Here is a 23,634-nt window from a genome sequence, read left to right as displayed (position 1 = left end):
TGTACCATTTCCCGGATTATCTTGGTGGGTCCAGTTGAATCACAGAGGCTGTGAAAATGGAAGTGGAAGGCAGATGGGTCAGAGAGATGAGACAGAAGAAAAAGGAGGAGAAATTGCGAGTATGAGAAGGATTCAGCCGCTGCTGGCTGGCTTTGAAGATGAGGAAGGAAATGGAGACTTCAGTTCCACAAGTACCAGGATTCCACAAGTACCTCGATTCTGCCAACAACCAAAACGGAGCAAAAGAAAAAAGCAACCAACACCACACATTCTTTTTACCTGAGCCTCCTGAAAGGAATACAGCCCTGCTGAAGTCCCCTTGATGTTATAGCCCAGGGAGACCTGTCAGGCATTGGCATGCAGATGGAGCAACTGTAAGATAAATTTGTGTCATTTTAAGCCACCAGGTTGATGGTACTTTGTTGCAGCAGCATTAGGAAACCGATACAACTGGTCAGTTCCTCTATTCGAGTTAACTAAATTCCTCTGATGCCTAGTCACAAAGGGAAGGGCACAAAATTGTCTTGCTGTGATTCCTTTTTTCATGGAAAAGAAGCAAAAATGCATGTTGTCCTGCAGGCTAGCCTGAACACAGAGAAATAATCTAAGAGTGACGTATGTTCTCCTTGTCTCCTGTGCAGGTGCCATTAAAGAAATGAAAGGGTGAAGTGAAGGGCACTTTTTTAAAGATTTAATTTATTTATTTTTAGAGAGAGGTGAAGGGAGGAGAAAGAGAAAAGAGAGAAGCATCAATGTGGGAGAAACACTGACCAGGGCTGCTTTTTATGCACATTCTGTAGGGGACCCAACCCACAACCCAGGCTTGTGCCCCATGAGGGAATCGAACCAGGGACTCTTCAACTTTGCAGGATGAGGCCCAAACAAGTGAGCCACACTGGTCAGGGCCATGAGCAGTAATTTCCTAAGATTCAACTTCCTGTTTGATAAATGGAGACAATAATGAAATGCTTTGCCCGTATTTTCAGTAAAAAACATTAAGAATAAGACAAATGAGGCAAACAAATTAATGCAAGTGTATTCAGAAAGGACAGGATGATTTTCACATTTTCTTTCTTTTAATACTACTTCTTAAATGATATTCAGCCTCTGCATTTTCCTTCTGTTGTCTGGCAAGCCTGCTTCAAGTTTTGTTTACTTTGCCTTTTTTATTTCGAGGTCATGTTGTCATCAGCCTCCTCCAGCAGAAGCAGGGGTGGGGGGGTGGCGGGGAGTATTAACTGGGCTGTGTCCCCAGGGGCTGAGGGCCTCCTGATTGAGAAGGCTGGCTGCCTCACCTGTGCCAGGCTCCAATAAAGCCAGGGTCTTCTCCAAGTGCAGGAGATGGGGGGGGCGGGCGGGAGGTATCTATCTACCTAACATATGTGAGAGTTAGAAATAAAGGGTGTTAATGACTCCAAGTAGTTGAGAAATTATCTTAACCTAAAGAAAGAGCTCATGGAGAACTAAAGTCACCTGATTGCAGGTCTCTGGCAGAAATTTCTTCTCTAGCTCAGGAAGGGTACTATAGTAACAGCATTTGCATCATCTCAGATTGGTTCGACTTCCTTCTCAGGAATTGCCAAAGTCAACCTGCTTCAGGCCAGCCTTCCTGATGGCCGCCCAGACAGAGACTGGTCTACCTGGTTCCCAGGTCTAGCAGTGTCTGGCCCATAAATAGGAGTGAGTGAATAGTCTGACACCTAAGGCAGAGTTCTTAGCTTCTGCATATTTTTCTGACCTATGAAAGAGTCAAAGCTTTGTAGTGATGGCCGGATGAGCAGAGGGTTCCACAGTCCCCAAACTGATCGCAAGTTGCTAAAGGCAATTACGTAATATTCCCCAATTTTAGCATGTAATGGTCTCCATTTTAGTGTGTAGCTGTGTTTTCCTTCTTAAGTTATTTAACAAACACATTTTTTAAAACTAGGCATTCTTCCAATAACGTTACAAATAGCTAATTCAATCATCACGACAACCCTGTGAAATAGGTACTACTGTTGCCCCTGTTTTACAGTAGAGAAGCAGGGGCTCAGGAAGCTGAAGTAACTTGCCTGAAGTCACATAGCTGAACGGAGCTGCTCGGATTCCACCCACACGGGCTGGCCCCAGAGACCCTTCCACACTCCACGCTCTGCTACGCTGCTTCCTCTTGCCGGTGTTAGGTGGAACGATGGAAGAAGGAAAAAACTTAGGACCTCAGGAGAAAACTGAGGAAAGAAGAATATTTATACGCTATATACCCAAATGAATAGTATGTTCCAGGTGTGTCATGAAAACTTAATATTGTACAAATGTTGCGATAAACTTTAGGCTAATTTGAATACCTAACTTAAAAGGATTCTCCTTCTTTACACCTGAAACTAATACAATATAAACTTAATGGAAACTGTAATGGAAAAATAAAGTTAAAAAATATGAAACTAAAAGGATTTTGCTCTTTGGCTTAAAAAAATAAATAAAACCTCAATAAAGTTATAAACACTTTCAACTACAAAAACATAGGTATAGTAAATAAATGAAACCATCAAATTGTAAATCATTTGAAGTAATCAAAAACATGACCCTGACTTCCAGATAAGTGAATAATTACTGTACTCACTTAGTAGGAAATTGAACAAACTCACATCTGGTTACAAAGTTCAAAATTCAGTTATTCTGGTAGGCAGCTACAACAGTTTTCTAGGGCTGCTATAACAAAGTACCACAGACTGGGTAGCTTTAATAACAGAAATTTATTGTCTCACCGTCTGGGAGGCCAGAAGTCCAAGATCAGCATGTCGCAGGGTTGTCTTCATCTGAGGGCTGTGAGGGACGAATTTGTTCCAGGCCTGTCCCCTTGGCCTGTAGACGGCCAGCTTCTACCTGTGTGTCTTCATATCAACGTCCCTCCATGTGTGTCTGTCTCGGTGTCCAATTTCCTCTTTTATAAAAGGAGATGGCATTGCATTATAGTCCATCCTAACGATCTCATTTTAACTTGATTTCCTCAGTAAAGACCCCATCTCCAAAGAGTGGCAGTCTGACATACCGGGGGTTAGGACTCCAATGCCATTCCTGTGGCAGGGCAGTGGAGGGCGACACAGTTCGACCCACATCAGCAGGATAATACAGGGTGTAAGGACCCAGGTCTAAACTCTAGCTCTGACATTTAGTAAGTCTGAGGCCTTGTTGCCTTACCTCCTTCTCTTAAATGGGGATGAAACAGATAGGACCTGCCTTATGTGGTTGTGAGGATTAAATGAATCAGAGCATGTAACACTTAGAATATTGGGTAGGATAATACATATTAGACATTCACTCATTGAAGAAATGGTCCCCGAACACCTGTTATGTCTGGTCACTGTTTTAGGTGTTAGAGATACAGAAGTAAACAAAATAGGTCACAGTTCCTACCTTCATGGGGCTCATCATTAAATAGTGGGGAAAGAAAAAACAACTTAAAAAGTAGCATATGTAGAATGTCAGACAGTAATAAGTGCTATGGAAGAACATAAAGATGGGGCTAGAGAGTGCTGCAATTAGGGATCAGAAAGGGCCTCACAGCGGTGTCATTCGCACAAAGGCCTGAAGAACTGGAGGAAACAGTTAAGTGGTTGTCTGGAGTTCTTGAGATATGAGGTTTCCCGACCTCAGTACTATGACACTTGGGGCTGGATAATTCTTTGTTGTGTGGGGCTGTCCTGTGCATTGTAGGATGTTTAACGGCATCTCAGGCCACTACCCACTAGATGCTAGTAGCGGGTACCATCTATATCCCAGCCGTGACCATCTTTCTGACATCCACAGATGTCTCCAGACATTGCCACAAGTCCTGTGGCAGAGCAGGAGGTGGGGGAGCAAAATCATTCCCGGTGGCGAAGCAGTGAGGTAGAAATAAAGTGAAAGAGGGGAGGGTGACCAAGCAGGGACAGCAGGAGAGCTCAGCTTGTTTGAGGCACAGCAGGGAGGCAAGCAGTAGGACAAGGAATGAACCACATCATCTCTGATCTTGAGACCACTCTTCAGGCAGATGGAAAGCCACTGGAGGGTTAAGGGCAAAAAGATAACACAACTGGACCTACATTTTTAAAACACACAACTGGCTGCCACAACGAGAATGACTGTAGGTAGAAAGACAGAAATCGACAGCCCAGTAGGCAGGCTGTCACAATAATGCCGTTCATATTTTAGTTGGTTTAACTTGTTCACTTATTCGGCTGGATCGTGGTGGGAGTGCTGAGGAACTTGAGCTAAGAAGATCAGGGAAGAAAAGAGGAAGGTGAATTAGCATAAAAGAAAAAAATGTAGGAGTGGGCAGGATGTTTTGCAGAAGTGGCAGTATGATGATTAAGTCAATTTGTAGGAGCAGAGGGGCTGTGTAGGACAAATGGAGAATGTGGGGGGGCCACTTTGTGCAGAGCCAGTGAAGGCTAAGCTAAGGAATCAGAGCTTTAGGTCTAGGGCCATACCACCCTGAACGCCCCCCCCCCCCCATCTCGTCTGATCTCGGAAGCTAAGTAGGGCCTCGTTAGTACTTGGATGGGAGGAATCTGAGCTTTAGTCTGCAGTTAATAAGGAGCCTTCAGCAATGAGGAAAAATTAATACTTTCAAAAAGCCCCCCCCCCGAAATAATCTGGGCGAGAGATAACAAGAGCCTCGATTTGGGGGAAAAGCTTGAGCAAGACATTCTTAAGTAGGCAAGGTAAGGTCCTGCCCTAAGGATTGCAATTGCCTTCTTCAGGGTACTTTTGTTTGTAGGCAAGTCCTGACGGGTTTGGAAATGTTTCCACAATATTAAGCATCAAGCAAATGCAGGTCCACCGTGAAAAGGTTTAAGTAGTGCAGTACTTTCTTGGGAAAGATGTACCCAGAGGAGAGTGCATTAGGTTTCTTCAAGGGTCTTTTCAAAAACACTAGTAAACATAGGTGAGAAAAAACTATGGCAGCGAAAAGAAAAAGCAGGTTCGCAATCAGAGTTCTTTCAAGATGGTCGTCCATTTCCATTTTTAGATGTAAAATGTCTCAGCAGGTTTCGCTCGCCAGTTTAAGTACATCAAATCAGTCCCACCACACTGCACGTGGGGCCTTAAGAGTTCCTGCCTCCTTCTTCTCCACCTGCTTTTTGCATTATTCGATTCGCAAAAGGAGCTTACGCGAGCCCTTTTTACCCTCAAAGGATAATAAGCCTGTTAACAGACGCAGTGGACCTTCCACCCACCCGCAGGGAGCCCCTGCAGTTCGGGCCGCCTCGCAGCGGCCGCCGCCCAGGGTGTGGCCCAGGCTTCGGAGCCCGGCGAGGGGGAGGAAGCGGAGGGCGGCGCGGTCTCGGCGGGGCGGGCGGGGCTGGCGGGGACCCCGCGGGAGGGAGGCAGGACGCGAGCGGCCCCGCCCATTGCCGTCGCTCCTGCTCCGCCCGTCACCCTGCTCCGCAGCTACTCTCACTAGGAGCAGCCCCAGGCGGTGGCACTAAGGTCCCCGCCATGTCTGTGGCCATGAGAGAGAGGTTTGACCAGTTCCTGCACGAGAAGAACCGCTTGACCGACCTCTTGGCCAAGCTCGAGGCCAAGACCGGCGTGAACCGGAGCTACATCGCGCTCGGTGGGTGCGGGGCTGCGGCCCGCCAGGGGCGGAGGCTGCTGGCCGGGTCTTGGGGCAGCTGCTGCACCAGCTGCTGGGGAAGCTTCCAGGGAGAGGGTTCGCGGAAGGCGATGTGGGTGACAGATGGGGGCCGTCGGCATCCTCGGGGACCGAACTGGCTGCCGAAAAGGCCAGGGGCCGGAGATCACTCCTCCCAGGGCGGCCCCGGCTTGGGGGGGTCGCTGGCTTGTGCCCGCAGCCTGGTGGCGGAGCAGGAAAGGGCCGGCGCTGACGTGTCTGTCCCGGCGGCGGTGCGCGGTGTCCCTGAGACGAGCTCAGGGTTGGCGCGCAGTGGCGGGGGAGGGGGAGCCTGGCGGGAGGGCGCGCGGGCGGGGTGGCGGTGGGAGCCAGTCTTAGACCCTCCGTGGAGCTGCGCGCCCTGAAGGGCTCCTGCAGGACGGAGGGCGGGAGGAAGGACACAGAGGTGGGGGCTGCCCGTTATTCCCAGACCCCGGGCAAAGCCCGGCCAAGGGCTCCACCTTCCCTGCTTGGTTTGTTCTCCAACGCCTTGTCTGGCCAAGCTTTGCGGTGTGGGTGTGGTTGGGGGGGCTGTGCGTTTGAGTACCTCTGGTGCCACTCGACCTACTTCTCTCCTCATGTCTCCAGGTGTCATCGGCGCGGTGGCCTTGTACCTGGTGTTCGGTTGTGGAGCCCCTCTCCTTTGCAACCTGATAGGATTTGGCTACCCAGCCTACATCTCGTAAGTGGCTCCCCCTGCAACCATCTTCCTCCCTTTCACTCCCCTTCCCCCATCCAGGGCTGCCCTAGTTACTGTACGCCCAGTTTCCCTGAGAGAGCAGTCTAAGCATCCCAGGGTAGTAACTGACTGCTTAAGGGGCAGGGGTGTCCAACCTTTTGGTGTCTGGGCCACACGGGAAGAAGAGTTGTCTTGAGCTACATGTGCAATACATTTTGACATGTAATCACAAGAAAATCTCGCAATGTTTTAAGTAAATTTACGATTTTGTGTTGGAGTGCATTCATAGCCATGCTGAGCCGCATGTGGCCTTCGGGCCGCAGGTTGGACACCCCTGGTAGAGCTTTAACTTGATGCTTGATCTCTTGATGACTGCTGAAACGTATATTTCATCAGCTTCTACTGACGGGACGTGTACCTTTTAATGGATGCACAAATTGGAAGTGTTATGCAAAGTCGTTCTACCTTTACTGGTGAGGAGCTCTCATCCAGTCCAGAGAGCTGATTCCTTCTCCCTAATAATTACTTAAATGTGTATTTCACCATATAACCATGTACATGGGATAGTAAAACCTCATCAGTTGGGACTTCCTTAATTCTGAATCAGTGTTAATTCAGACACTGGGGAGAATTTTGTCTTGCTTTTCAAAAGGCTTGCCAGAAGAACCCCACATGATTTCCCTCATATATGGGATATGAAATAGAAAGCATCAAACAGACAAACCCAATCAACTCATAGACATGGACAGCGGTGTGGTGGTTACCAGAGAAGGAGTTGGGGGAAGATGAAGCAGGTAGAGGGGGTCAAATACACGGTGAGGGAGGGAGACTAGACTTTGGGTGGTGAGCACACAAGGCAGAATACAGATGAATAGAATTGTACACCTGAAACTTGTGTAATGTTATTAAACAATACCATACCAGCACATGTAAATTTTTAAAAATAATTAAATAATACAAGAAAATAACAAGTCTTGCTACTTATTACAGGTAGGTGGGAAATACCCAATTGTAAAGACAAAAACCTCATGAAATACATCCCTAATATAGCTTCTTGGTTCTATAAATGACTTATGTAATTAAAATAAATTCATTTAATTTAGTTATAAATAAATGAATCTTATCAGATTAGGAGCTGAATTTATTATTCGTTAAGGTTGTTTTTTACTTTATAGTGTGTTTACTTTAAAATATTACACAATTTCATTTTCCATACATTCAACTGGAAATTATCCCTCACTCAAGTGAATTTTGTTTTACTCTACAGCTCTTCCCAGAATGGCAGTGGGTTTTACTTTCACTGAATTGGTTTTTGCAACTTTCCTCAACCATAGGGACAAAAATAAAGGAAGAAAAATTTTCAGCTAGGAGGCTAAGGCATAGATAACACATTATTACATTTTGTGACTATCATTGGAAGGGGAAAATATGTTTTAGAAGTTTTTATTTGCACAACTAAGTTGAAAATACATAAATAATACTTACTGTGTTGGTCTGGTGCACTTCAAGGGGCTCCAGAAAGTCTAGCTGCCTGTAGGACACTGCTTACTTGTGCATTCAGAGATCTTCACTCTTCAGCTTGAGAAGAACATGTACTGTCTTTGGCATTACCTCCAGTAGCACCATCAGGTTTTGTGTGACTACCGAAAGAATCTGAAGGCACATCAGAAAAACTCATTTGGCGTTCAGATCAATGAATGCATTACAAGAATTGCAGTGTTCTGGTAAATGCAGTCTACTGGTATATGGTGTATATAGAAAGTTTGTGGGCAGCCCTGACTCAAAAGGGCTTGCACATCCCTGTCTGTGATAACAGACAAAGTCGCCCAGCAGTCCCTGCCTTCACCTCTCTTCAGTTTGTGTAGTCTGCTTGCAGGAGCTCTTCTAAAAAGAAAGCTTTTGAAGCATTTTCAGGTCTGTGCTCTAGATGTTATCACATTCAGAACAAATGGGGTGTGGCAGCTTAGTACTGCCTCACTGCTTGAATTACATGCAATTAGCAAGACCAGGATTTAAAAAAATGAATAACATAAAAAAGTCCCCCGTGCCCCACATCAGTGCCATGGGGTACATAACCTCATGAGAAACATAAACTCTCTGTCGGTCTGCTGAGATCGTCGCTGCCGGCTTTAGAAAGGTAGAAGTCTATTTGCAGGTGGGGTAGGTAGATCCGTGTGTGTGGAAGTGGATGTGACTCAAAGATGTGGACAGAAGTCCACCATGCTTCTCCTTGACCCGGAGTGGATTAATTCTCACAGGGGCCATTTGTTAAAGTCATATTTCAAAGTAGTTTCAAGCCAGTCGATTTCAGCTTCATAGTTCTTTGTAGTCATTCTTTCATTCATTTTTTTAACGTAGCCAATTGAATATTATTGGCTCTTTTGCTTATAAGAAACCAAATGTTTCTGTCTATTGCTAAGAATTCTGTGAAACGGTAGAGACCATCAGTCATATTTCTGAGTAGTTCAGATAAGTGAGTTTTATGTATTTAAGAATTATTCTATTCACCAAGTATATATTCTGAGGCAAAATAACATTTGTAGTACCTCTTAATAGGAGTTGGAAAAGTATTAAAAATCTAATAGAGGGAATTTAATGATATAAGCAGAAATTTAGGAAATAATGACTTTCTGGACTAGTATTTATTCATAGGATGCTTCCTTTTGGAAGACCCAATTCTTTTACCTTTAAAATAAATAGAAGATTCTCTGCTGGTAAGAGAAGTAAAGGTTAGTCTCTGGGAACTTGGACTTCTCCCAAAAACTGGTTCTCAGCCCTGACTGCCCACCGGAATTATCTAAGGAGCCTTAAAAAGTACTGACGCCTACTTCCACTCCCAGAGATTCTGATGTAATTGTTCTGAGATTTGGCCTGGGTTTTGGGGGGGTTTAAAAATCCCCAGTCTTATACTGTTCTTAAAGGATTGCAGTGTGCAGTCAGTGTTGAGAACCCCGGTGAAGAGTGAGAGCAGTCATCTGTGCTTGTTACACTTGAAGGTGGCGCAAGATGGGGAAGTGGCCTGCCCCCCCTGGGAACGGCCAGAAGTCTCCTGGCCTCTGCTCTGCGAGGGAGGTTCCAGGGAACATGGGCCTGTGTGCACAGCACAGAGCAGGCAGCCCCCCACTTAGTACACACTCAGGCCACCCCGGTTACATTTGTCTAATCAAGTCTGTTCCTTGCTTAACCAGTGTGATTGTGTAATTCTCATAAAGCCCTTGAAAATGATGGTATTAATAGCACCTAAATCAGTGTTACTTCAAGTGTGATCTATGATCACACTACTTTAAATGTTGTCTTTGCCTCTTGTAATTTTCCCTGTGTTTCCTAGCCAGATTTATTCTTTTATTAATTTTATTTTTTTAAGATTTATTTATTTTCACAGAGAGGGGAAGGGAAGGAGGAAGGGAGGAAGAAAGAGAGAGAAACATCCCTTGGTTGCCCCTTGCACACCCGCAGCCCCCAGCCAGGGACCTGGCCTGCAACCGAGGCATGTGTCCTGACCAGGAATTCAACCAGTGACCTTTCAGTTCGCAGGCCAGCACTGAAAACACTGAGCCATACCAGCCAGGGTTCTTTTTTTTTTTAATTAAACATTTTTTTATCCTCATCCAAGAATATGTTCATTGACCTTAGAAAGGAAAGCAGAGCCCTGGCTGCTGTGGCTCGGTGGACTGAGTGCCGGCCTGTAAACCAAAGGGTTGCCGGTTTGATTCCCAGTCAGGGCACATGCCTGGGTTGCAGGCCAGGTCCCCAGTGAGGGGTGTGGAAGAGGAAAGGAGAGAAAGAGAGGGAAACATCAACGTGAGAAACATCTATCAGTTGCTTCCTGTGTGCCCCCAGCAGGGATTGACCCTGCAATCTAGGCAGGTGTTGTGACCCAGAATTGAACCCGCCACCTTCTGGTGCACTGGACAGTGCTGCAACCAACCAAGCCATGTGGTCAGGGCTAGCCAAATTACAACTTCATCACCCTGAGACTGGTACACAAAGTGTGTGTTTTATTACAGTTGGTTGTAGGGGGGTTGCATGTTTTCGGGTTGCTTTGATGAGTTTTACGTAGGGTGTGAGATGACTTGACATTAAAGTCACTCTGACTGCTGTGATCTCTAGAAGAAATTGGTGTTCCGCCAAACTGTTGTCTAGCCCTTCTTTCCTCACCTTTCAGCTTTTGCTCCTGCTGTTTCCTCTCTTTGGACCATCTTAGAAAGGGGTGCTCAGATTTTATGTAGTGGTCATCATTGGGCCTGAAGGCTGTAGGGTGCAGAAATACAATTTGTAGAAGCTCAGCTGGCTTCCCAGCTTTTCTTGTGACTCACTGCCTTGGGAAACCTGTGGGTAGGGCTCAGGTGCACCTGGCTGCAAGTCAGGTCCTGGCACGTCTGAGCGCACAGCGAGCTGAAGGGCCAGGTCAGAGCTTCAAGAGGCAACCAGCACCACATCAGGGAGTCCCTCCCTACTGGCTACTCTCATTTTCTGAGGACATAGTTTCCCCTTGAGATTTTTGAGAACAGAGCCTTTATCCTCTACTTCTATGTTTCCAGACTTTGAGCAGCAGACGTTTTATCTGCAGGCAATATGAAATCTAATTCCAGCCTTCTCATTATCAAGAGCTGTTGACAGAGTTACTTTAATCTCCTCCTTTCCTGTGTTCCTGATACAAGTATTGGTTAATAATAGGAATCTCCATTATTAAGGTAGACTTGCTCTGCCTTTTGCTGAGATATAATTCACATGTAACCTTTTTAAAGTGTACAGGTTAGTAGTTAGTGTATTCATAGTTTTGAAAGCATCACCACTATCTAATTCCAAAACATTTTCATCACCCAAAAAGAGGAAACTCGACACCCTCCAGCAGTCGCTCCCCTTTTCTCCTACTCCCCAGTCCTCAGAAACCCCCATTTTACTTCCTGTCTCTGTGGATGCACCTATTCTGGGCATTTCACGTCAATGGAATTCTATAATACGTGGCCTTTTGTTTCTGGTGCAGCCTTGCTTTGAATGGCGTTGCACAAATAAGAATCATTCTGAGGGCCTCTCAGGAGTGTGTGCGGGGGGGCCCCCCCTTCATTCACAAAGTCTGTCCCTTGAGACCCGAGGCAGCCCCCCAGGGCCACTCCAGCAGGGGTGCTGGTCTTCTCGCTGCTGCTCTGGGCAAATGGAATTAGGAGGAAAAACCTAGTGACTTTATTGTCTATTTTTATTTTTGTTCTGCAGAGAAAGGAAAGGAGGGCAGTGCTCTTTTTTGTCCTACTCAGCAACCTTTTTGTTTAAAATTCTGTAAAAGCCTATTAATTTTCTTTTTATCATATATATTATATCTATATCTATATTTATATCTATATCTATATATATATATATAGATTTTTTTTTTAAGGATAAGGCTGCCACTTCCCTGGGTCTGTCAGAGTTGGGCCATAGGGATCAAACGTGTGGTCCAACTCTGAGTTTCCGAATGATCAGGGACACACAGGGAGAATGTGTTCTTCAGGGCCACACATGGGCCAGATTTGGTCTGGAACCATCGCTGGCTACACAGGCATATGGAAGCCCATTTAGACATATTTTAGTACCAAAGTCAAAAGATTAAATACATGTCAAGTCCACTGTTTTGGTGTGTATATGTAATCTAACGTTTTGTCCCGCCTTTGAAATCTCACGCCCACTTCAGTGGTGTGTCATTTTCTCTTCTGTGTGTCTTTACCAGCCCATTTCAGCCTTTTGCCATCAGTAGTAAGAGTATAAGAGCAAGTAGCTCTTTGTATGATTGCTGGACACCTGTGCAGCTCTGTATTCAATAGCCACTTGTGGATCCCTTCGTAAGTGCTTTACAATTATAGCTCATTTCATTCTCATGACAACCCTGTGACTAAGTTGTATGGTTTCCTGTTTTACAGATGAGGAAACAGAAAGAAGTTCCTTTGATTAAGGTCTGACAACTAGTAGATGGCGAAAATGGCATTTAAACCCAGGGAGTCTGGCTCCAGAGTCCACGTGTTTAACTTTTACGTTGCACTGCTCCCCAGGGGCCCTGAGTATCACGGAGATGAGCCATAACCTTATGTAGAGATGCGAACTGAGCTGGTGGTCATTTTGACGCTGTCAATGCATTCCTTTCATGCAGTGTATTTTTATTAAAAAAACTGTCAAAGTAACTGCAAGAGTTGTAATAACAAGCTCAAGTAAAAGCTCTAGCATCTGCTTAGCTAATGATGCACTGCAGAGAAAGTGAGGAAGTACAGGTGAGAAATAGTTGTAATGTACTTATGTAAGATTTGCAGTGGCAGACTCCTACACAGAGGCTCATTGCCAGAGGAGAGTTGGAGAAAGTCGCCTGTGACTGGCAGTCCCGGACCACTTCCTGTCTCACAGAAACAGGTCGTCAGAAGCAGAGCTAGGCACCGCTAACAGTGCTGGGGGGTGTGCGTTTATGGTTCTCTTCATGGCCTCATCAGTAAGGGGTGTGTTTGTTTTCTTGTGTTCTTTTGAGAACTTACAATTATCTTTTTCTTTTTTCTTTTTTACTCATGAGAACTTGGGAGCAGATACATTTTCTACTAAGCTGCTTGTGTTCTATGACACTAGCTTTTCTCTCTGCGTCTGTGTTCTGTGTTACAGTGCGTATGAGCACTACGGTGCCTGCCCACACTTGGCCATCTTTGGGGAGCGTGAAGGAAATGCAAACAGTCTGGCCAGCTATGCCCTTGGATCAAAACTGTAATTGGCATTCTGTGAATTTGGCCTTAAGCAACACTGAAACCTGAAACATTTAAACATTTTACTTTTTCAGCTTTTTACTGGTTGTGTTTTCACTTAGTATTGCTAATATTGCTGAACTATTTTAAGATGGAGGGGTGTGAAGAAAACTGAAAAATAAAATGTCCTTGTAACAACCTGTGCTGTTTTTTTAAAGATAATTATAGCCAGCGTTTGGTTACATTTTTATGGGGTTTTGTGTGTGTGCGTGTGTGTGTGGGTTAAGGAAGCCTGTGGCATAGAGAGAAGAAAGTTTTGAGGAGCAAATAAGATGAGTGATGTAAATTATTTATTCACGATCTAGTTTCTGGGCTCTAAAGCAGTAGCGGAGGGATATTCCAGTCTGCTCTGGAGCGTTCCTTTTGAACTCTGATGAACTCTTTCTTTTATTGTTGATGAAAGCCATACAGGTTTGGTCTGTTTGTTCTTCTGAGTTGCCTTCGTTTCCTCCCTCTGTCCTGGGAGTCCTTCTCTTTTTCAGGACTGACTGAATGAGGATTCAGTTTTCAGCTCAGTGCCCTCACATAGTATTTAAAACAAGCGTCATTACATACAGGGATATTTGGAGGTATTTGGTGTCTATCAATAACACTCTTGATTAATTAATTTTGAGGAACAATGAATTAGTATAAGTAGAAATTTAAAAACAATTTCAAAATTGCTAATTAAATGTATTTTTTGTAGTACTTGAAATATAACTGGGGGCTGCAGAAACCTATCCTGGCTTCATTCTATCACTTGCTCACTCTTCTGATTCCTGGGAGGAGAGCTTATCGTGTGTCCCTGTTGGTCACGTGGCCACTATATATATCCTGCAGCTTCTGATAGCTAGGCCAGGTGATGCAGTGAAGGATCACTTACATGTCAGAGGTAACCCTAGAGCGCTGTCTATCTTGATGTGACTCTCTTTTGTCTGGGAAAGGTCAGTTTAGGTTGTTGCGACTAGTAGGCAGGGCACTCGTGCTTAAGTTAAACTTTATGATACCGTACTTAACATAGGTGTTACATTTATAGAGTCATGAGCTTTATTGACAAAGGGTTGTCCTAGCAGTATCTGCATCTGCTGTTTTACTGCTTCGGGCATTTATCTTTTTAAATCATCTCGGAAATTGTGTAACCTGTTCAGTTTTGAGTTATAAAACATTAGCTTGGAGAGGTCTGAGAGATCGAGCTGCTGGGGTGATAGCTGCCTTTCACAGATTTGGAAACCACGGCCACAAACTCAGGTTACTTGACTCAGGTCACAAGACTGTTGAGGCCGCAGCAGGCGTGGGCCAGGAGACACCCGACTGCCCTGGCCTGCTCACTGTCAGCATTCACCTGGTTCACACTGGACTGTGACCGAATCTTCCGTTTTGTATGAAAAAACAAAGTGGTGGGCAGTTCATAAATAATGACATTGTATTTCAACCAAAATGTTTGGCCCGTGAACGGCTGCTTTTTTTGGTGACTCACTCTCCATTAGAGTTGTTTTCTAGATTCCTCTTAAAATATATTAGCCTGGGAATTTAGTTTATTGTACATTATGAAATTATTAAGTTGCTCATTTTATACTATAGAAGAACACTACATTGCAGAGTAAAAGTGCATGCTATAGTTTTTCATTGTTCTTGTACGTTGGATAGTCATGGCAAAAGATAGTTTCTACGTGTTTAAGGAGCGTATTTGCCCTCGCTATTGTGTCTTGTTCTGGTGGGTGGGGAGGAGGGGCCGGCATCGTATAAACAGCACACAAGCAAGTGTTGCCGTGTGTCCGGTTCCCATGCACTGGTCTCTCTCACTTTGCATCACACCTTCTCAACCGTGAAAAATAAGGTGATTTCCTGAATGCGCATAGGTTCTGACCTTCTTGTTTTCCATGAAGAAGAGAAATCTTACTGGCATAGAAACAAACTAGTGTTTATGTCTTAAAATATGTGATGTTTTTCCTCCCAGTTTGATGATGCACTGTATACATCAAATCAGATTTACAAAGGCAGACTTGTAAGCAGAGGAAATAGGAAGCAGGAAACCATTCTGAGATGTTCAGAATTTCTGCTTCAGGTTCTCGGATAGGCACCGACAAAAGCAGTCCTGCGCGCAGTGGAGGGTCATGGTATGTGCCTGCTGGGTCAGAAAGGGTTGTGAACACAGTTCATATTCAAGCTTCACAGAGTCTGCCTTAACTCTGGACTACTTGTTATGAAACATAACTTACCACATTAAAAAAATAAAACAGAGCAACTGGACTACAAGCAGTTTCCTTTCTGTTCTGTACATCTCAGAGCTTTCTTATTGGTATAGGTTTTATTTACTAACTGCCTTTGAGCAACTGCCTTTAACGTGTATCATGGGAAATGTACGTTGCAGGAATGAAACTGGCAAAACTTCTCTGTGAGCTTTGTGGGCTTGCCATCAATCGTGTGCCTGCCCCTCCTCGTCTGTGCATGTGTGTATAATACATAAATATAACACTCATGCAGCACAAGCTCCATTCTAATGTAGGAAATTGGCATAATGGCATGAATGAAGGTGTCGAAATAGTAACTAGGAATAAGTTTTGGGTCTGAAAGAGTTAATACAGTGTCAAAAATGCTTAATTTATAACTTCCTTAAAGTATGAAAATGTAGCATTCATTGCAGTGATACAACTTACCTGAAGTTGTCATTGATGGAAGAAGAAAATCTCAGTATTTGAAACTATGGCAGGACTATCTCAAAACCATAGAAAATATGGCTTTCCCCCTCATACCTGCTTTTCCTATTTGCTGGTTTTCATTTCTTAATGATCTAACAATAGAATATTTATAGTACAAACATTAGGTAAAAGGGTAGAATACTATTTGACATTATATTTTGTATTGATTGCTTAAACTTGGGAACCCTGCTACCCGTTGCACGTATAAACATGGACTTGGTGTTTGATGCCATCCTTTGGCCCCACTTGGCTCCTGCCCTTGCTTTTAGAACTCAGCAGCAAAGGTGTGAACAATGGATGGGCCAGTGCTGGTGGGGGCCACTGGTCTCCGTGCAGGCTGGCCAGTGGGTTGTGGACATACTGGTTTCAACTCAGTACCAACAATAAAGAATTTTGGCCAGCCACCTTTGTGGCATGTGCCCCCAAAAATGTTTTCCGTAATGTCAAATTTGTTCCCACTGACCTTGAATAGGATACTTGGAATTTCAGCTCTTTTCTTACTTACTCTATAGCATTTGGGATTCCAAGAGTGAAGTAAAATCGAAGTCCCCGGCTAATTCTCTAATCTCCTGTAAGCCTATTAACACTACTGTTAATTCTTTATTAGCTCTGCTTAGCTAGCACTGGAGTGTTATCACTATAATTTCCTTTTACTCTCTAGCCTCCTGAGGATAATAAATTATTATCAATTGTAATTATTACCTATTAAGGTAATATTTCCTGGTGCTTACTCTGTCCCAGTCATTGTTTCTCAGTGCTTTACATGTATTAGCTTAGTCCTCACAACAACTCGGTGAGGTTTATCATCCCCAGTTGACAAATGAGGAAACTGAGGCCAGAATAACTTGCCCAAGGCCATATACATAGTAACCAGGATACATAGTAACAAATCAGTGGTAGAACCAGGATACAGGCTGCAGGCTAAAGGTGCTGAAATGATGTAATGCCAGATGAGCATTGGGAAGAAATGATGGAAAAAGAGTGGCTCGTTCAGTGTAATTAATGTTTTTTAATAGTTTGCTTTGTTTAACTAGAAAATTGGGGTGAGTCAGCTTCACATAATAGGTTGTGGGACTTCTCTCTCTCTGTCTTTATGTGCATATTTAAGGCCTTTTAATGCTCTCAAATACAACAGTTTGTGTCTGATCATTGTTAGAGAAGTTTGTTTGTAAGAAAATCATGAGCCGTTTTCTCAAGGGAGAAATTAAGTGACTGTGTCTGATGTTCATTTTAGTGTTTGTTTTTAATAAAGCCGTAAAGAGAGACCTAATCTCATAGGAGGAAGTAGGTAATTACAGAAAGTCTGGTGCCCATTTTTTTCCCAAATAGAAATCATCTTTTTTTCCTTCTGTTATAAAAAAAAATAGTACATGCTCATTGCAAAGACAGTAAGAGTAAAATTCTGCAATTCCTGTACCCAGGAATAACTTTACACAATTTGAAATATATATTTCTGGACACCAGTCTTAATCTGTAAACACACACAAACATGTCTTTTTTTGTTTTTACCTAGAATGAGTAATCTCCTTTTTACACCTGACACTATGTCTTGACACTATGTACTGACATCTTTCCCTGTCAGTATTCTTTTTAAAGCTTCAGAATGTCAGTGTATGGATACACCAAAAATTTATTTAAACAATCCATTGTTACCCTTAAAAGTGTGTGAACACGTTTCTATAATATTATAGTTTGACTTGAAATTCATTTTTTTAAGATTTTATTTATTTATTTTTAGAGGGGAAGGAGAGAAATATCAATGTATGGTTGCCTCTCGTGAGTCCCCTGCTGGGAACTGGCCTGCAACCCAGGCATGTGTCCTGACTGGGAATCGAACCACGACCGTGCTCAATCCACTGAGCTACACCAGCCAGGGCTGAAATTCATTTTAATATCACTTTCCTCTTTGAAATTAATTTCTTGTGTATGAAATGTAGAATTAGAGCTAGTTCATCTCTCAGATATCTTCCAGCTCCACATTCTGAGATTTCTAATCCTGCCCAGTGAACTTTTAGAGCTGCTGGCCGCCCCCATGGTGCTGCGGCCACCTCTGCACCTGCCACATCCCCGTTCTTCCTCTGAAGAAGGCTCCTCACCCCTCCCACTCTTCAGCTTTGCCATTTGGACTGGACTGAAAATGACTTACACAGAGTGCACTGTGTGGTTTCTTAAATCCCCCGTTGCCTGATAAGTTGATACACCCTCCTTCTGATACAAACGTTGAGCTATGGTTCAGTATATGAACCAGGGAGTGGAGTGTATTGTTGAAGAATCACCTGTGTCCACTCACCTGGGCAAGAAAGTGCGTAAGTAAATAGCATTCAGGAACCCCCAGCTTTAAGCTTTCTTCTTCTCTACCTTTTTGAGTCTCAGGTTCCTCGACTGTAAATTGAATGGGTGAGACCCTCTTCAATATTCTTTCTTGTTCTGACTAGCTTATGGTGTTATGACATGTAGACATGTTTAAAAATAAATATGTTATTTTAAGTTAAAACAATAATTAAATGATTATGCCCCTGTCTGGTATAGCTCAGTGGATTGAGCAGGGGCCTACGAACCACAGGGTCATCAGTTTGATTCCCAGTCAGGGCACATGCCTGGATTGTGGCCCAGGTCCCCATGGTGGGGGGGGGCTTGAGAGGCAACCACACATTGATGTTTCTCTCCCTCTCTTTCTCCTTCTCTTCCACTCTCTCTAAAAATAGATAAATAAAATCTTTTAAAAAATAATTAAATGCTTCAATAATATGAGAAGTTCTATTAAAAAAATCTCTTCACCTTAATAAGACTGGTGTTTCCCTGTCTTCCTTCATTGTCTTGGTTTTCTACACAGTTGTGACCAGTGTGTGTGTCCAGTTTTCAGTTCTTTCTCCTGTTCAGTGTTACTATGTAATGTTCCAAGTGTATGAACATGGAAACTTCTGAATTGGTGGTGTGGAGAAGTTCAGAAACTAACCTTTTGTTATTGCTTGAAGAACTGAATTTGAACTGTTAGTGTAGTTTTTCTGTTTTTGAATCTGTGGGTCTTGAGTAATAGCTTAAAAATCATTAAAGAAAAGCCCAGCTGGGTGGGTCATTTGGGTGGAGCATTGTCCTGTACACCAAAATAATTTTAGGGCTGTATACATGTAACTACTCCTTAACCATGAAGGAGTTGAAATTATATTCAGCCCTTTGAAGGCGACCGGGATGCTGATGTGGCCCCGGGAGAAAGTGAGTTTGACAGCCTTGCTCTAAAAGCACTTATGCACATGTGCGTGCACATGTGTGCACCCACAGCTGCTTCTGATTAGTTCAGAGTCTCCCTTAGTGACTAACTCAGTGTGATTCAGCAGCCTTACTGTCCCTTTGGGGAACACACTGTACCGAGTAACCAGGGCATTTTCAATACTTAACCCATGTCTTGGGCTAAACAAGATTCAGATTTCTTCTAGTTTACTATTTTAGTTATGATAAATATGCAGACATATGTTAGGATAGGGTGAAAGAAAAAAGCTAGTAATTCAGGTTTAGGATGAAGAGATTTCCAAGACTGGAAGAAATTTTTGTGATTCAGAAGTGAAAGAAGGTTATTTTTTATTAGAACACTTAATCCTAGTCTTTATATCATACAGCTAAGTGGCCAAATAGCCAAAGAAATCTTGAGAAAGAACAAAGTGGTCATGCTCCCTGACATCAAACTATACCACAAAGCTATAGTAATCAAAACAGAATGGTACTGCCATGAAAACAGATGTATAGATCAATGGAGTAGAATAGAGAGATCAGAAATAAATCCTTTTTATATGGTCAATTAATGTATGACAGAGGAGGCAAGAATATACAGTGGGGTAAAGACAGTCTCTTAGATAAGTGGTGTTGAGAAAATTGGACAGATACATGCAAAACGATGAAACCAAATCACTTTGTACCCTATTAAAAAATAAACTTAAAGTGGTTTAAAGACAAAAGAATGTTAAACCTGAAACCATAAAACTCCTAGAAGAAAACAAAGGCAGTAACTCTTTGACATTGCTCTTAGCAATATCTTTTTGGCGATATATCCTTGAACAGGGAAACAAATGGGACTATATCAAACTAAAAAGCTCTGCGCAGCAAAGGAAACTGTTAACAAAACAAAAAGGCAACCTACTGAGTTGGAGAAGATATTTACAAATGATACATCTGATAAAGGGTTAATGTCCAAAATATATAAAGAACTCATACAACTTAACACCAGAGGCAATGTTTAAAATTTTTTTAAAGGCAAAATTAAAGGCAGATTTTTTAAAGGCAGTCCAATTAAAAAAATTAGCAGAGGACCTGAATAGACATTTCTCCCAAGAGGGACATACAGACAGTTGAAAAAATGCTCCAGGTTACTAATAATCAGAAATGCAAATTAAAACCACAATGATATAGCATTTCACATCTGTCAGAGTGGCTACCATCAATAACTCAACAAAACACAAGTGCTAGTGAGGGTGTGAAGAAAAGGGGACCCTAGTGCATAGTTGGTGAGAATGCAGACTAATGCAACCACTGTGAAGAGTCCTCAAAAAGTTAAAAATAGAGCTGCCACATGCCACATGATCTAGCACTTCCACTTTGGAGTATTATCTAAAAAACCCAAAAAGCACATTGAAAAGATATATGTACCCCTATGTTCATTGCAGCATTACCTGTAATAGCTAAGCTGCAGAAGCAACCTAGTTTCAAACATATCATCAACCTGTGATGATATGTTTGAAAATGTTTCACTGTTGTCCCTTTGCACATCTTTATCCATCCATCCATCTACCGCCAGACACCTGTTCACACACTGGAATGTCACTCAGCCATAAACATGAAATCTTGCCATTTATGACAACATGGATGGCCCTAGAGCTAGAGGATATTATGCTAAGTGAAGTAAGTCACAGAAAAACAAATACTGTATGATCTCACTTACATGTGAAATTTAGAAAAAAAAATAAATGCAGAAACAAAACAGAAACAGACCCAGAGAACAAGTTGATGGTTACTAAAGGGGATGGGAACTTGATTTAAAAAGTAAAATATTTTTTTAAAGATTCTACTTATTTTAGAGAGAAGGGAAGGGAGGAAGAGAGGGAGAGAAACATCAATGTGTGGTTGCCTCTCGCACACCCCCTACTGGAGACCTGGGCCACAACCCAGGCGTGTGCCTTGACTGGGAATTGAACTGGTGACCCTTTGGTTCTCAGGCTGGCACTCAATCCGCTGAGCCACACCAGCCCAGGCTAAAAAGTAAAATATTTTAAATTTATTTCTAGAATAAGTATTTATTTGCAGAATGAATTTTGTTTAAGTAATAGTTGGTACTGAGAAAATCATATTATTTATTAACTGATGAAGGAAGGAAAGACCACAGTCTGAAGATCTCATAATGTAGAACCAAAAGGACACCATGCTGTTTGTTTTCACCTGTTTGTTATGAAATATGTTGTGGACTTTGGGCAGTGCCTTAACTATGTTCCAGAAGTTCTTTTATGGAAATTCCTATTCACCTCAGTTATTAAAAGTGTATAAGAACCGAAGTGCCACGAGAGGGTTCTTGATAGATCCCTGGTGGCAGGAACCCCCTCAGGAGTGGGAAGTACTCGGGTTCCCAGCCATTGGGCTTGTCTCCTGGGGCCTGGGTAGAGGCTGAGCAGGGTGGAGATCTGGGGGAGGCTGGATCCAGAGGCTGGTACTGGTTTCTCTGGCAAGCAGAACACGGGAATAAGTACTTACAGCGTGTCCTGATCTCCACATTGCTTCCTGGCTTTATGTTGTACTCTCCCATCCAGTGACACAGTGCATACATTTGCTGGAGTTTCTCAGTTGGTATCGAAGGGCAGGCTGTGATGATATGTTTGAAAATGTTTCACTGAGATCCTACTGTATGATATACTGGCTTTTGTATTGCCTTTCAGAATTAAAGCCATTGAGAGTCCCAACAAAGATGACGATACCCAGTGGCTGACCTACTGGGTCGTGTATGGTGTGTTCAGCATTGCCGAGTTCTTCTCCGACTTCTTCCTGTCATGGTTACCCTTCTACTACATGCTGAAGGTACGTTGGCTTTCCCTAAACTGCTCTGTTTCCTTCCATATGTGGATTTGATTTGCTCCCAACCCCTCAAAGAAACTCCATCTCAGGACCTGTTCATAAGGAATAGGAACAAAGGCTTGAATGTTAGGCATCTGTGGCTCTGCTTCAGATTATCTCAGTGGGAAGACAGGATTCAACATGTCTAACATTGTTTTGTTTACACTCTTGGAAACAGCACAGCAATTGTGTGTTCAAGATGTGTTTGATAATAAAAGATGGAAATACTGTGACCTATCACAAACACTGTTTCTTGCCAAGATCCTGTCTTCATACAGTGTTGTCTCTATTTGATGTGGAAGCATTGCAAATTTTCGCAGGCCATTGATTATTCACAGTGGTGAGCAGAAGTCAGAAAAAATACTTATTTCTTATATAGCTGTGAAGAAAGAAGATGTGAACTGGGCTTTCTGAGGACACCATTTTAATCACTTTGATGAGCACGTCATCAGGGATGAGCCCTGACACACCTTGCGTTAGGCAGTGTGTTACCAGCTGGAGGGGAAAGGAGGAGGAAGTTGAAAATCGTTCCCAGCGGAACTGTATCAACTCCAGATTCCCACCAGAGGTGAATCACAAGGCGCGTTCATACGTTTTAATAGACAGAGTGGTTATTTCTCTGTAAATGGGATATGCTGTCTTCAGCTGATTCTTTGAGTGTCTTCCATGGAAGAAGCTCTGCATAGTATGTAAATAGTCTGGTTTCCAGAGCCAGACTTCCCAAACTGGAGAGGGTGTGAATTCTGGGTTGTGTTCCTTCCCTTCGTAGCTTAAATATTTGTTTTAACAAAAGTTACACATGCCCTGGCTGGGTGGCACAGTGGGTTAGAGTGTCGTCCAGATATGGGAAAGTTGAGGGTTTGATCCCCGCAAGTCTGGGCATGTACGAGAATCAGCCAGTGGATACACGAATAAGTGGAACAACAAATCAGTGTCTCTTCTCTCCCCTCTTTCTCTTTCTCTGTCAATCAATACATTTAAAAAAGTTACACATCACGTAGTTTAAAGACTCAAAAGTTGTGCAGCAGTTTTGAAGGAAGCTGTTCTGCACCCCTGTGCCCCCTGCATTGCCTTCCTTAAAGGCGACCACTGTTTCTTCATTTATGGCAGATTATCTTGCCATTTAAATCAACATTTCTAAATAGTACTCTTTTTTAGCCACTTTTTAATTTGTCTGTTTTATGTGTTAGCTCTGATCCCCACTAGGAGACAAGGATTTGGCTCTCTCCTCCCTCGTGCGTCCCACTCACGTGCAGCCTGGCCTTGCCCCCATCTGCCTCAGGTGCCTGTCCCGTGACTTGGCGAGGTCAACAAACATCACCCTGGTGTTAGCACGACTTTGTACATGTTATCTCGGGCCACCCAGGGTACACCCAATGTGCGTGCAGTATTCCTCCAGTTTTTCGTGTTCCCAAGAACTAGTCATTGTTTTCTTATTTCTATATTCAGACATATTTCCCACATCCCTTATTATGTCAATTTGTCCTATGTTTTCTACATTTCTACTTACTTTTTAAATTTTTTATTGAAAAAAATTTAGATTTAGGAAATTAGGTACAGGAAGCTCTCTTCTTTTGGTCTCCCTCGCTGTATTGATAGTATCTTGACTTTATTTCTGGGTACTTGTGGATATATTTGTTCTTTTTCCTTGGTCTTAGCTACTTAAAAAATGTATTTCTGTTTCTTTTCCCCCGCTTTCTGGGAGATTTTCTCAGTCTCATCTTCCAATATTCAGGTTTGTTCCAATCTGCTATTTATATCATGCATTGTGTTCTTTATATGTGCTATTATATTTTTGAT

At 43.1% G+C, this 23,634-nt stretch overlaps 1 protein-coding gene and 1 long non-coding RNA gene across 2 annotated transcripts in view; one reads left to right on the top strand and one right to left on the bottom strand.

Annotated features, from left to right (window-relative positions):
* Window positions 1-1,866: 1,866 nt before the first annotated feature.
* On the bottom strand, window positions 1,867-8,067 carry LOC128627459 (uncharacterized). Its single transcript, XR_008391632.1, has 3 exons — window positions 7,800-8,067; window positions 2,745-2,920; window positions 1,867-2,207 (listed from the first exon to the last, which is right to left on the bottom strand). It is a non-coding gene; the product is annotated as an uncharacterized LOC128627459 (long non-coding RNA).
* Window positions 5,367-23,634, top strand: part of REEP5 (receptor accessory protein 5) — a 33,479-nt gene continuing 15,211 nt past the window's right edge. The window contains exons 1-3 of the mRNA XM_053665352.1: window positions 5,367-5,578; window positions 6,224-6,317; window positions 21,660-21,798. Coding sequence (XP_053521327.1) covers window positions 5,461-5,578; window positions 6,224-6,317; window positions 21,660-21,798 — 351 coding nt within the window. The 5' untranslated portion in view covers window positions 5,367-5,460. The remainder of the gene's footprint in view (window positions 5,579-6,223; window positions 6,318-21,659; window positions 21,799-23,634) is intronic.

The sequence above is a fragment of the Artibeus jamaicensis genome, unplaced genomic scaffold, assembly GCF_021234435.1.
Source record: "Artibeus jamaicensis isolate MK-2021 breed Jamaican fruit bat unplaced genomic scaffold, CSHL_Jam_final contig_402, whole genome shotgun sequence".
In the NCBI taxonomy this organism is placed as follows: domain Eukaryota; kingdom Metazoa; phylum Chordata; class Mammalia; order Chiroptera; family Phyllostomidae; genus Artibeus; species Artibeus jamaicensis.
This window is presented reverse-complemented; position numbering and strand designations above follow the sequence as displayed.